Source organism: Podarcis raffonei, chromosome 16 (assembly GCF_027172205.1).
Source record: "Podarcis raffonei isolate rPodRaf1 chromosome 16, rPodRaf1.pri, whole genome shotgun sequence".
NCBI lineage: Eukaryota > Metazoa > Chordata > Lepidosauria > Squamata > Lacertidae > Podarcis > Podarcis raffonei.
The window spans coordinates 36233479-36247187 of record NC_070617.1 but is presented as its reverse complement, the minus strand read 5'-3'; the positions used below and the strand labels follow the sequence as shown (position 1 = coordinate 36247187).

General features: G+C 43.9%; 1 protein-coding gene across 2 annotated transcripts in view; it reads right to left on the bottom strand.

Moving 5' to 3' along the window:
• LOC128404418 (transmembrane protein 132D-like) overlaps nucleotides 1-13709 on the bottom strand; it is a 468160-nt gene that overhangs the window by 138375 nt on the left and 316076 nt on the right. For both annotated transcript variants that reach the window (XM_053370015.1, XM_053370016.1), the window contains one exon: nucleotides 13451-13634. In XM_053370015.1, the coding sequence (XP_053225990.1) occupies nucleotides 13451-13634 (184 nt within the window). The remainder of the gene's footprint in view (nucleotides 1-13450; nucleotides 13635-13709) is intronic.

Here is a 13709-nt window from a genome sequence, read left to right as displayed (position 1 = left end):
TGGAGATGCATTCTTCTTCTTCTTTTTTACTATACACCTATATCATGTTCTTACCCCCTTTTTTGTTGGAACTTATTGTGAATTATCAGAGGATTGTTAAATTTTATTGCACACTTGTTCATTTGAGACGTTTCCATTAGAGCATTGTTCATATGGCTATACAAATTACATTATGTCTTGCAGCTGTTAGTGAATTATGCTAAATGCTCTGACGCTGTGAGGAGCTTTGAGCATAGCTTACTATGGAAAGGCAGTGTAGGAATAACGCTGATGAAATATAATGTGATATATGTTTATTTTCTGGGTGTTATTCAATGTTAGTCCTTCTCAGAGTAGACCCATTCAAGTTAATAGACAGGACTAACTTGATTTCATTGCTTTCAATAGGTCCACTCTGGGTACTATTTAGTAGTAGTAGTTATCATCATTATCATTATCATCATACTATTTAGTTGAAGACAACCTTCTCCTCTTAGAAGCCTGTAATTAAAGCAGACCCTTCTATTTCCATCCTTTCCAAAAGCGGCCTCTCATAACTAGAACGTCTGAATACATTGTCTTTGGTAAAATTGTCATTGTGGAAGTCCATCTGCCAGACACTAGACACATCAGAAGTTTTATAAACCCCCTGATGGATAATTACGTAGTTATTTGCCTAGGGTGAAAACAAATGTTTTAAAGATCTAAGAAGCTAAAGCTTAGTTTCTGCACAAAGGTGTTTGCTTGCTCAGTTGACTTACTAGGGTAGGATTTTTACCCTCTAGGGGGGAAATGGGAGGGGAGAACCCTGCAGAACCAAACAACCTCTGAGGTTGATTCATTTTGTGTCAAGAGACCAGAAACAAAGAGGCAAGTCAGATGGCATGGAATATAACTAGGGCTACTTTATTAAACTGCAACATCAAGAATTTCTGAACTGCACTGGGAAAACCATGTGTGGGAAATATTCAGTCCTCTATCAGGCTCCCAAGCCGGCAGTGATCAGGTAAGCCTAACTTGCAGGGTGACCAGGTAGTGTTAAGCTACACCTCTTTCTCCCTGCCACACTTCTTGCAGGTCTTCCCAATCCACGCACCTGCAACTCCCAGGGAGTGATGTGGTTTATCCTTGGAAGTAATCCACACCCTGCCCTGTGGGTCCCAGGGCCCTTTATGCAAGTTTCTAGAACCACAATGTTCACCTGATAAGTGTCTCGGGGTGCCAACCTTTTCCCTTTCCAGAACACACACCTTGTTGTTGTTGTTGTTTAGTCATGTCCGACTCTTTGTGACCCCCTGGACCAGAGCATGCCAGGCACTCCTGTCTTCAAGCCTCCCGCAGTTTGGTCAAACTCATGTTAGTAGCTTTGAGAACACTATCCAACCTTCTCGTCCTCTGTCATCCCCTTCTCCTTGTGCCCTCAATCTTTCCCAACATCAGGGTCTTTTCCAGGGAGTCTTCTCTTCTCATGAGGTGGCCAAAGTATTGGAGCCTCAGCTTCAGGATCTGTCCTTCCAGTGAGCACTCAGGGCTGATTTCCTTAAGAATGGATAGGTTTGATCTTCTTGCAGTCCATGGGACTCTCAAGAGTCTCCTCCATAATTCAAAAGCATCAATTCTTTGGCGAACAGCCTTCTTTATGGTCCAGCTCTCACTTCCATACATCACTATTGGGAAAACCATAGCTTTAACTATACGGACCTTTGTTGGCAAGGTGATGTCTCCACCTGCTGAGGACCAAATACAACTAATCAAGCTAATTTTCTGGGGCGTCCACCAGCACTAACTGCACTATGTGGGTGGGTGGGATAAACTAAGGATATATTGGTTTAATAATCGAAGGATTGATAATCTGAACGTGACCAGTGTCAGAAGATTCAAGACAGAGAAAAAGTAGTTCTTTCATTCCACGTTACATCAGGCACAGACTCTGTGCTCATCTAACCCGGTATAGTCTACACTGAGTGGCAGTAGATCTCTGGCACAGAAGGGCTTTTCTGCTCCCTTCTAAATTTTAAGTGAAGATGCCTGGGCTTGAACCTGGGACCTTCTGCATGGAAATCAGAGATTCTACCACTGAGCTAACTCATGCCCTTTTGACTTGGACTGCCTTCCTTCTGATATCAACTTGGAATTTTCTACCGAAGACACAAGTGAGCTGGCTTGAGTGATCCATGCTAGTATGTCTACTTTCTTTCCTGTTATCTCATAATCCTACGTAAGGTACTGCCTGGGCTATAGATCATCTCACCTCTTCCATGAACTCAGCGGCAGGCAAACCTGTGTCTTTCAGCCGGTGTCCTCAGCTTTTCCATCTGCAAAATGGGAATAATTATGCAGGCCACCCTTATGGGGTTGTTGTACGCAAGGTGGCCATGTAGGAAGCTGTCACTGGTCAGCTATCTCAGCATTGCCGACACTGACTGGCAGTCACTCTCCAAAGTTTAAGTTCTCTCCCAGAGATGTCTGTGATTGAACCTGGAACCTTCTGTGTGCAAGGTAAAGGTAAAGGGACCCCTGACCATTAGGTCCAGTCGTGGCTGACTCTGGGGTTGTGGCGCTCATCTCGCTTTATTGGCCAAGGGAGCCGGCGTACAGCTTCCGGGTCATGTGGCCAGCATGACTAAGCCACTTCTGGCGAACCAGAGCAGCGCACAGAAACGCCATTTACCTTCCCGCCAGAGTGGTACCTATTTATCTACTTGCACTTTTACGTGCTTTTGAACTGCTAGGTTGGCAGGAGCAAGGACCGAGCAACAGGAGCTCACCCCATCGCAGGGATTCGAACCACCGACCTTCTGATCGGCAAGCCCTAGGCTCTGTGGTTTAACCCACAGCGCCACCCGTGTCCCTTTCTGTGTGCAAAGCAGATGCTTTAATGCTGAACAACTTTAAAGATGACAGTTCCCTATTTGGAGGAGTTTTCTGGAAAAGATGCTACCCTGTCTGATTTAAAGCTAAAGAAGCCTAAGAAGGAAGAGCAGCTGATGTCTTGAAGTTGCCCACCAGCAGGTAGCATTTGTATAGCACACTTAGCAGGTACAGAGCTCATCTGGTCACAGCCTTCCCCACTAGGGGGAGTTGCATCTTGTAATTCTATTTAAATGAGTAATCATGCCTACCTTTCCACCTGCACATATAAATTAACATATGCAAATGGGATGCAAATGTGCATCCCTTCTCCCTTTCTGGAGTGAAACATTTCTTTCTTTTTGGAAACACAAAGGGGAAGGATGAGATGATCCACCAATTCTATCCTGTTCGAACCCATTGCATGCCGCCACTTCCTGGCTGCAACTGCAAGCATCTTTTTAATATTAAAGTCGTTAAATGCTCATCATGCTATGAGCATTATAGCTCATAATGCTATGAGCATGTTTCACACGCTGAAAATGCACAGTGGAATCTGGAGAAGTGCCAGTTAGAAGCTGAGCTCTGTTCCTTGCAAACATTCTGGGATCGCTGGATGCTGAAAAGCAGACCAAACACCTTTCTCTCCCATCCCTAGAAAAGGGTCAGTTCAGAAGTGAGGCTTCAAACCAGAATAATACTTGTGAAGTGGTAGGAAAGTACTTGAAAGTTGCTACCAAAAAACCAAATAAACAGTACAGTCACACCTTGGTTGTTGAACGCCCTGGAACTTGTACACTTTGGCTCCCGAATGACACAAACCTAGAAGTGATTGTTTCAGTTTGCGAATGTTCTTTTGGAACCCAAACATCTGACGGGATTTCTGTGGCTTCTGGTTAGCTGCAGGAGCTTCCCGCAGCCAATCAGAAGCCACCGTTTGGTTTTTGAATGTTTTGGAAGTCGAACGTACTTCTGGAACAGATTCCGCTCGACTTCCAAGGTACGACTGTATTGTTTGTTCATTTGGGCTCAGAAGCAACAGAAGTTAAAAAGGAAAGCGGGACACACACGCACACACACACTGAGAGAGAGAGAGAGAGAGAGAGAGAGAACAGAACACCCAGAAGCAGAATTTACAGCCCTCGCTCCTTGCCTAGGCAAGGGCCAATCTTGGCTCTGCACATGGTTAATTGAGGTTCAAATCCTCCTCCCAGCATGCCTCCAATTAATTAGTAACGAGGTTAATTTTCGTTTTCCATCAATTGCACTGTAAGCAAACCTCCCATGTCCGTTCAGTGAAAGTAAGTGGGGGTGCATGAGGTGGGGAAAATGAGAAAACTAATCAATAAATACCCTGCCACAAATGAGGGGTCAGTGGGAAAGAGAACAAAATAAATCCCGGCTGGGAATTTGCACTGATAAAGATCGAAAGAACAAAAAATCCACTTGTCTGTAGGGGGTGGCGGGGGAGAAAGAAAGAAAGCTCTTAATTTGGCTGAATGACCAGCTGGCTTGGCTTTGTTTTCCAGCAACCTTAATTATCCTGCAAAGAACAAGGCTTGCTTATCAAGTCTGAAATGTGAATCGTGCTGTCGGTGCCAAGGAGATGCGAAAAGGCCTGAGCACAACTTGCAATGCAGGAAGAAAGAAGAAATTGGGACCATTCCTGAGGCCAGTTGATGTGCTGGTTGAAGCGCAGCAAGTTGGAAGGTGCTGACAGTTTCAATACTCAACATTTAGCATTTTTCCAAACTCACATGCGGTCCTATACATTTCTGCAGTAATTTGGCATTTTTAAAAATCCCAAGAAAATTAGTTGGTGTTTTAGTGCAAATTTCTCCTAAGCACATTTGGGTATGCAGTTTTGACTAATATAGACATTTGGGTAAGCAATTTACTCTAATATAATGCATTTTTGTAACAATATCCACTAATATATGTTTTTAATGATCATTTCCCCCACGATATGCATTACATAGCTGGCAAAAATTCAGAGAAGTGTGAATTTTAAAGGATAGCTAGCTGTACTTTGGGTCAATGTATTAAAGACCTTTTTCAGCAAGTGATATCTGTATTGGATTTGAATTTTTTCTCCATGTGGAATTGTTTTCAATTGCTTTCATTATTGCTGTTTTCGTTATGAAATCACTTCAAGATCTTTTGTGGGAAGCGATTCACCAATAAAGCATATACTGTAAATGCAATGTTTCTATATAGCATGGTTCTGAAAGGATAATACATTTGCAAAGCAGACATTTATATATTACAAGAGATAATGCAATGGGATGGGACCCTCAGCTCCATATAGCAGAGGAGAGAAGGAGGTGTCGGAAGCTGAAGAGGTAACAGGTTTTAGTGAGCAGGCAGAGTCTATGGCAGAAGAAGCTAGGGCATCTCTCCCCACTGCTGCGACAGGACCAGGAGAGTTATGAAGTGGTAGGGCTCAAGACCGACGTGCCGGTGTAGTCTCAAATTGCTTGGGAAGGACCTGGGGGAGAAGGAGACTTAGATAGCTGTGGGGAACTTCAGCGTCCACAACTGTCTCATAGGGGCAAGACCTACTGAGAAGAGAGACTTCCGGGTTGGCGCCTCCGGCAATGGCGGAGCTCCTCCGATCGGGAGGAACTTGCTCCGTGGAAATCAGGGTCTGACCGCCACGGCGAAGGCGGAGACCCACAGAAATCACAGGCGGGAGAAGCTTGTGAACCTGGGATTCGGCTGGCACCTTTTGCGCCTCCCCTACTCGTGGGGAAACCCTGTTTTGGGGATCCGGAGCGACGTGGGGTGAGTGGCGCGGTGCTTCGAATTGACTGCTTCTTTCACGGAGTGAAGCCGCATTGCTGACTTTTTCCTGTGGACAATTGGACTTGAAACAACTACCCGTGAGTAGAACGGAAAATTGGATCTTTAAATACCTTAATTTGGCACTGAAACGGGAAGGTTTTAAACAGGAAGTCCGCCTTCCTCTTTTGTAAATAGATTGAAGCAAAGACGTTACAAGCTAAAGTCTCGACAAGCCTTTGGCAAAGGATTAAATTTCCATCGGTTAAAACTATCAAATCCCCCTTGGAAGCAGGAGAAGAGGGGGGAAATTTTGGACCTAGCGAGCCTGCAGGAGAGAGTCAAAAATCAAATTACCACTGCTCTGAACCTGGAAACGGGCTGCCAGAAAGAGTGACGTTTTGGGAGAGTTCATTGACTGTGAACAGAACATATTTGACAGCTAGCTAAATAAGAGAAATATACTGTTTCCATTGTCCTCTTCTGCGTTTAAAAAGGAGGAAAAGTAACTGAAAATTGAAACTATCTTTATTGCTTGAGTTGTGCTTGAAAGGATTGATACAAGTGGAGACTGTTTCCCTCTAGAGGGAGCTTTTGAAACTGTTACAGGAGTGGAACTGGGGAATCTCCAGCTGCAAGATAAGAAATTGTGAGAACCAGGGATTGACCTTGGACCATTTAAAAATGTTGACAGGAGAAGCCATAGTGACTGCATTATGTAAGATAAGCTATTCGTTGGAACAGCTTCACAGGAAGACGGATGATATGACTACTAAAATTGACAACTTGGGACAAATAGCGATTAATTTGAGACAAAAAGTGAACACCAACACAGAAATTATTCAGGACTTGGTACAGGAATCTACTTTGGCAGGACAAATTGTGGAGGAGAAGGAGAAAGCTGTTGTTGTCGAACCTAAAGTAATACAAGCGGGATCCTCAGCCTTACAGAAGCAAATTGAGGACTATAAGTTGAGGCCTTTTATGATTGAATCTAGAAAAAGTCAGATTTTGAGGATCGGAGCCCGGCTTGGACTGGAGAAGGAAAGTTGGAAAGATCCCTCTATGCAGGGATTAATGAACTTTTGGGACATGGACTTGGGTCAGGAGGAGATTGAAGTTCTGGGGGCCTTTGGATTTGGAGGAATCTTGAAACATGTCCTGAAACACTTTATGGATCTTAACTTTAACTATGGTAATTTGGCTGACCTGTCGAGAAGGAATAAAAGCATTGTTAGGTTGGAGTCTCCCCGAGATCTGCTCTTTAGCATTAAAGAATATGAAGAAGACCTGCAGAAGGGACTTGGAAAAGAGTTAAGAGCCTCGGACATAAGATCTCCAGGTTGATGGACTATATGGAATTGACGGAAAGGACTGGCAGAATCCGAGACCAGGGAGAAGAGAGGGTGGAAGAAGATTGGAAAATTTAAAGTTTATTTATAGAAATACTGTAAAATTAATGAGTGATAGAAAAATGTTGGAATGAAATTTTATGGCCTTAGTAGAAATGTTATAAAGAGTTAAGCATATATAAGTATTTTAGTTTTAATGGAAAATAAGGTTAAAAATATGTTAAGATATTTATAATATGACAGAAAATAGAGAAAGATGGAAAGGATTTGCTGAAACAATTAATAGAAGTGGAATACAAAAAGGGAGGTGAGAGGAGGTCGAGGAAACAAGGGAATGAAAGATAGAGTATGGAAAAGGTGTGATGTATGTTTTTAAATTGTTTTTGTTTTGTTTTGTCTAGGGTTAGGGTTAGGGTTTTGTTTAGTTTAATGTGTTTAGTTTAATGTGCTAAGGTTGTGTTTTGTATTGTTTATATATTGTATTGTATTGTTGTTGTTTTTTCCTTTGTTTTTCTCTTTTGTGTTTTCTTTCTTCTTTTCCTTTTTTGTAAGCTTTAAAAGTAATAAATATTTTTTATTTTTTAAAAAGACCTACTGAGAAGAGTTGCTGTGCTCATTAGCCCTGGCACTCCTGAGCACACCTTGATTCTTCTAATAAAGAGTTAACTTCACTTATTCTGTGTGATTTAATGCTGAGCTGAGCCTTTCAATGGCCACATGAGGTATTAGGTGGGACCGAAGGGGGAAAAAGTGGGTGGAGGAACTGTCTACCTTTGCACAGTATAAATCAGGTTTATATGCACAGATCTCTCCCACCAGGCAAGAAAGTGGCTCCATTACACTTCAAACACATGTGCACTTCAGGCACACGTACCAACTCTGAAAGATGGTATAGAGATGTGTGGTCTAGAGAAATTCCCCGAATAGGAAATAAATATGGTTCATAGTGCAATCCTTGGCATATCTAGGCCCCACTGAGCTCAAAGGCGCCTCTAGAGAAATGTCTATAACATGGATGGAGAACGTCAGGACTGGGGACATGATGTGGCCCTTCACACCTCTCTACCTGGCCCTCAGAATTCTCTGCATGACATACCTTCACTGGTCCTTGCCTCACAACCTCACTGTGAGTTTTTTTCCTGGCAGGAATGAGTTGTGGAACTCTGATAAGCCTTCTTCCTTTTCACAATGGAGGCCTGGCTCACCTATGAGGCAAGATGAGGCAACCGCCTCAGGGCCCACAGGGGCAGCAGATCCCGATGTAAATCGTTATTCCCCCGTGTTCCTGATGTAGGTCTTCATTCATCCCTTCATCCAGGCCTTCTTCACTGGTGGGGAGAGAACCATTTAGTGGTTCACCTCAGGTGCCAAAATGTCTTGGGCTGGCCCTGGAGAAAACTGTTTGCAGTATCAGGCCTGCTGTACAAAGGGAACATTTAAATTAATCACTCCCCCCACGTTTGTCTCTTGCTCTGCCCACCACTGGCAAATGGCCCCTGGAAGGTTCCCCAGAAGGTTCTGTGGCCCTTGGGATGAAAAATGTTTCCCACCCATTCCAGATAGCATTGTACTCCAAATGGGGTACTTTTTATTGGTAGTATAGCCTCCTCTTAGTAAAGGGACAAGAGATCTTGTCAATATGATGGGGAAAGAGACCCGCAGTTTCTATCTATGTACTCATCACCCTGCCAAGATGTCCTCCAGTTTAGAACAATGGGCCATTTGTCCTAAACGCTCAAGTTGGGCAGGCCATCATAATTCAGCTCTATCTCCAGCAGCTGGAAGTGATTTATCTGAGCAAAACACACCTTTGCAGACAGTAAATTTGACCTGAATGTCCCAACCTTGGTGTGTTTATCCACTGTTAATGCAGGAAGGTTGCAAACCATGTCAAGATTTCCCCCCCCCCCATTCTTTATCATTGGCCAACAATTCTGGTGGGGATCAACCGAGCGCCAGAACATCAACAGCTGCTGTCATATGGTTCCACCTCTTGCATCTCAATAATCCTCAGGTATGAAGATAAAAGAGAAAGCAAACACTGGAGAGAAGGGCTGTGGAAGGCGTAGGACAAAGCAGTCACAGCAAAACACCCTTTTTGCTGTAAGGAAATGAAATAAAGTTAAAGCAGGTCCATCAAGACAGGATTTTGGGACAGGGGTCCATGGCCCCACTAAGCAGATGGGCCCTCAAACGCATCAGGGCTGACTTACAACACTAAAAGAAAATAATATGTTTTATCTATTTACTTGCTGGCAGATTTATAAAGGGATAAATTTGATTCAGCTCACATTTAAAGGCAAACCTACCTCATTTATACTTTCCTAACAATTTGCATTTCTCTAATTCACTGCTCCAGCCAGGTAATGTGAACAAAATGCATATATATCAGGGTAAAGTTTCCAAAAAAATTGCATATATTAGTGAAAATGGCACACACAAATGCATTATTTTAGGGTATATTGCTTTGCAAAAATGTGTCTGTTGGGGAAACTGCATTTTTTTAAATGTGTATGTTAAAATGCTGGTGAATCTTCATGAGGACTTGGGGGGGGGGCAGATTCTCAAACTGGTGGGAAATGTGAAGAACTAAACAGAAGATTGGAAAAAATGAGAAATTGAGAGAAACTGAAATTGATAAATACAGGGAACCAGGCAGTGGGCCTTCTCAGTAGTGGCACCCGCCCTGTGGAACACCCTCTCATCAGATGTCAAAGAAATAAACAACTAGCTCATGTTTAGAAGACATCTGAAGGCAGCCCTGTTTAGGGAAGTTTTTAATGACTGATGTCTTAATGTATTTTTAATCTTTTGTTGGAAGCTGTCCAGAGTGGCTGGGGAAGCCCAGCCAGATGGGCGGGGTATAAATAATAAATTATTATTATTATTACCCACCCCTAACAGTTTCATAGCCAAATGTTGTTGAAGAGGTGTAAAAAAAAAAATACATTGCAAACTCAGCAAGATTAAAACAAAACAACCATGTCCACAATTGTAGAATAAGAAATAAATCTGCAACAGTCTTCAATAGCCACCTAAATATCAAAACAGCAGGAGCTTTGCTAATTTCTATTGGTTGCTCATTCCAAAGGCCTGGAGATGCAACACTAAAAGCTCAATACTTAGTGCATACTAAGTGCACAACTGAGGCATGCAGGACTCTTAGCAATACGTCATCTGAGAAGTAGAGTTGCCAGGCATGGGTACATGGGACGAGAAGGTCCATTTATCTCCCCAGAAGCCCCCACTCTTAGATGCTTTAAGTCCAAAGTATAAAATTCCCTAAAGTGTGCCAAGGAGCAGGTTTGCTTAACATGGAACCCGGTGCACCAAACACAGCCCCTCAGCCAAGCAGGGTGCCAAGAGTAAACCATAGGGAGCTATTGGAGGAAACCAAGGAACTGGGAGGCAGGAGCTTTGAGTCAGCGCTAATGGACACACACTAAAGCACATAGAAGCCAGGAAGGCTGTACTGGTCAGACAGCAACCCAGTGCAGAAGGACATTTAGCTCTGGCATAGGCCATATCTGACCCAGAAGGGGTTTTTTTATACCCAACTGCTTGCTACCCAGGAGGTTAGGAAGATTTAGCAACACATTATTATTATTATGATTAGCATTATTATTTATTAAATTTGCTAACTGTGTTTTCCTGCCCAGGGCAGCCCAAAGTGCCAAACAAACAATAAATGCCACATAGATACATTAAAGGGACGCGGGTGCCACTGTGGGTTAAGCCACAGAGCCTAGGACTTGCCGATCAGAAGGTTGGCGGTTCGAATCCCCACAACTGGGTGAGCTCCTGTTGTTTGGTCCCAGCTCCTGCCAACCTAGCAGTTCGAAAGCACATCAAGTGCAAGTAGATAAATAGGTACTGCTCCAGTGGGAAGGTAAACAGTGTTTCCGTGCGCTGCTCTGGTTCACCAGAAGTGGCTTAGTCATGCTGGCCACATGGCCCGGAAGCTGTACACTGGCTACCTCAGCCAATAAAGCGAGATGAGCTCCGCAACCCCAGAGTCGGCCACGACTGGACCTAATGGTCAGGGGTCCCTTTACCTTTAGATACATTAAAATTAAGAGGAAATAAAAATACATTACAAACACCCCATCCGTTTCTCAAAGGTTATAGAGTTTTTGACTGGCACCTGAAGGCAGATAGTGATAGTGCCAGGAGAGCCTCTCTGCATTCTGCAAATGGGGAGCCACCGTCAACCACATCAAACAACCAGCACCCCAGAATGACTTGAGACAGGGGGCTGAGCAGAGCATCAATCTGAAACAGAAGCTGTGGCTCTGCTGATGCTGGGGGACTCCAACTCCCATCAGCCAGCAGAGGCAGTGGGTCAAGAATGATGGGAGCTGTAGTCCAACAACATCTAGAGGGCTCCAGGATGCCCCATCTAAATCATGGGTGGGGAACCTACAGCCTGGAGGCCAAATGCTTCCCGCCTGTCCTCTTCATTTAGGACAACCCCCCATGTATTTTCCACCCACCTTCAGTGTTTTTCACCTGGCTGGAGTGTGTCCTTGAACTCTTATAATGTCTCTAGCTGGCCTGGAGGGAGGACAGAGGTGTGGGAGTTTGTGTGTATGGAAAAAATTACATTGGCTGCACGGCCCACTTTTGTCTCTTCTCACCCCTGACATGTGGCCTCTAGTAGGCTGCCTGGAAGGAAATGTGGCCCCCCCTCCAGGAAAGAAATAGTTTCCTAACACCCCTGATCTAAAGCTGCGTGTTCTCACTTCTTCACCATCTGACACCCTGATTGCAGAGTTATCTTTTTCAATTCTATTCGGTAACCCAGCAGACAAGAAAAGTGTGTTGTGTTGTTCTTGTTTCTTTTTAAAAAAATAAAAGCAAAAATACAGCTATCAGAGAGAAATGCAATAGCATTTGGCACCATTAAGTGCCAAGGTGACATGCGAGTTCCTCTGAAATTGGCAGATTAAAGCCATGGCACAAACCACTCTTCAACCTTGACTAATGGTATAATAATTAACTGCTTGTCACTAGGCAACCACTTGGCTCCTATTATTCACCTCCCCCCCAATTTTTTTTACTCAAATATTAATTATCTCTCTCCCCCATATAGTTTATTTCTTTCCTCTTTCCAAATAATAACATGTGTCAATATTTTTAATAAATGGGTCAAAGAGTAAGCTCCGGGCATAAAAAATCTTGGAAGATGATATCCCTTGTTCCAGCCAGCACAGTAATTTGGGGCCAAAGAACACACTAGAGAGAACGAGGGGCATCCAATTGTCTTGTCCAATGAGCCACAGTCAAAAAGCCCGTTTATTAAACAACTCCCTCGCCTGCCCCACAATTACAGAGCCATCCTTGTACGTGGTGTTATGAAAAAGAGGGATTTGATTTCACAGCCTTTAGAAACTGCTGAACAATGCCAAGTGTTCAATCTTTTCATGGTCTGTTCTTCCAGCAATCTGCACTATCCATTCAAAGCCGTATCAGGCCACTTTAAACAGCCATGGCTTCCTCCCGAAGAATACTGAGGACTGTCATTGCTTACGGTTGCTGAGATGAGTTAGGAGACTCCCTATTCCCCTCACAGAGCTACAATTCCCAGAGTGGTTTCACAGTCAAACACTCTTCTCTGAGGACTCTGGGAGATGTAGCTCCGTGAGGGGAATAGGGAGTTTGCTAACTCATCAGTATTGTTTACACTGACCGGCAGTAGCTGGTTGTGCATAAGAAGGCAGGTGGGTGGGGGGTGGGGAAGAGCATGCTGAGGTTATTGGGGCAGCTCCCAAATTGCCCATATTGGGATTAATCCACTGGGATTATGTTTGGACCAATCGTCTGAACGTGGAATTACATAAACTATACACAAGAGACAGATATCTTCCATAGTCTGACACACTTTTACACAATCTTCTGTATGGTGTGTTGTAGACCATTGACTTTTGCATTCACAGAGTGGCAGGATCGGCCCGTCCATGAGGCAGACTGAGGCAGCCACCTTGGGTGGCGGAGTCTAAAGGGTGGTGGCACCCTGCCCGCCACTGTTGGAAAAATGAGAAGAGGCTATAGGAGTGACTTCCAGGTTTCTGCAAGATCTTCCATGACCCCGTAAGCAAGGCTTTGATGGTGGGCAGATAGCAGAAGGGGACACCTTCCCATTTCCCACCTGCGGCTAGTGGAATCATAGAATTCTAGATCTGGAGAGAGTCTCTTAAGCTGCCTGTTCCAACACCCCGTTCAATTCTGGAAATCCAGAGTTAGAACATTCTCTGGCTAGCCTCTGCTTGCAGTCCTCCAGTCAACAAGAACTTACTACCTTACTAGGTAACGGGTTCCATCATCAAATTGCTCATGCTGTTAAGATCTTTATCCAAATGCTCAACTGAATTCCATAACTCCAGACTGCAAAGAGTACAGATGTGAAAATGGTCACATTTCTGTTCAATATGGTCTAGAACTGTGCTTGCACACTAAACAGTACCGGGGCAGTAAACGGTTTCTCTTACCATTGCCAATGGAAGAACACCAACTAGGTCTTTCTGGCTTACGTAGATCTTGGAGATGCCAAGGTCAGATGTTCTGTCTCCTGGATACTCGACTTGCCACGTAATAAGTTGGGTGTCTGGCAATTCACTAAGATCTTCTATTTCAAAATCAATTTGCATGATCTCAGAGGGTGGAGCATTGGTGCTGAAGGAAGAGAGAGGAGGGGAAAACATTGTCAGTGTGCATGGCACATTGTGTTAAGAATTTACCTCTACACCA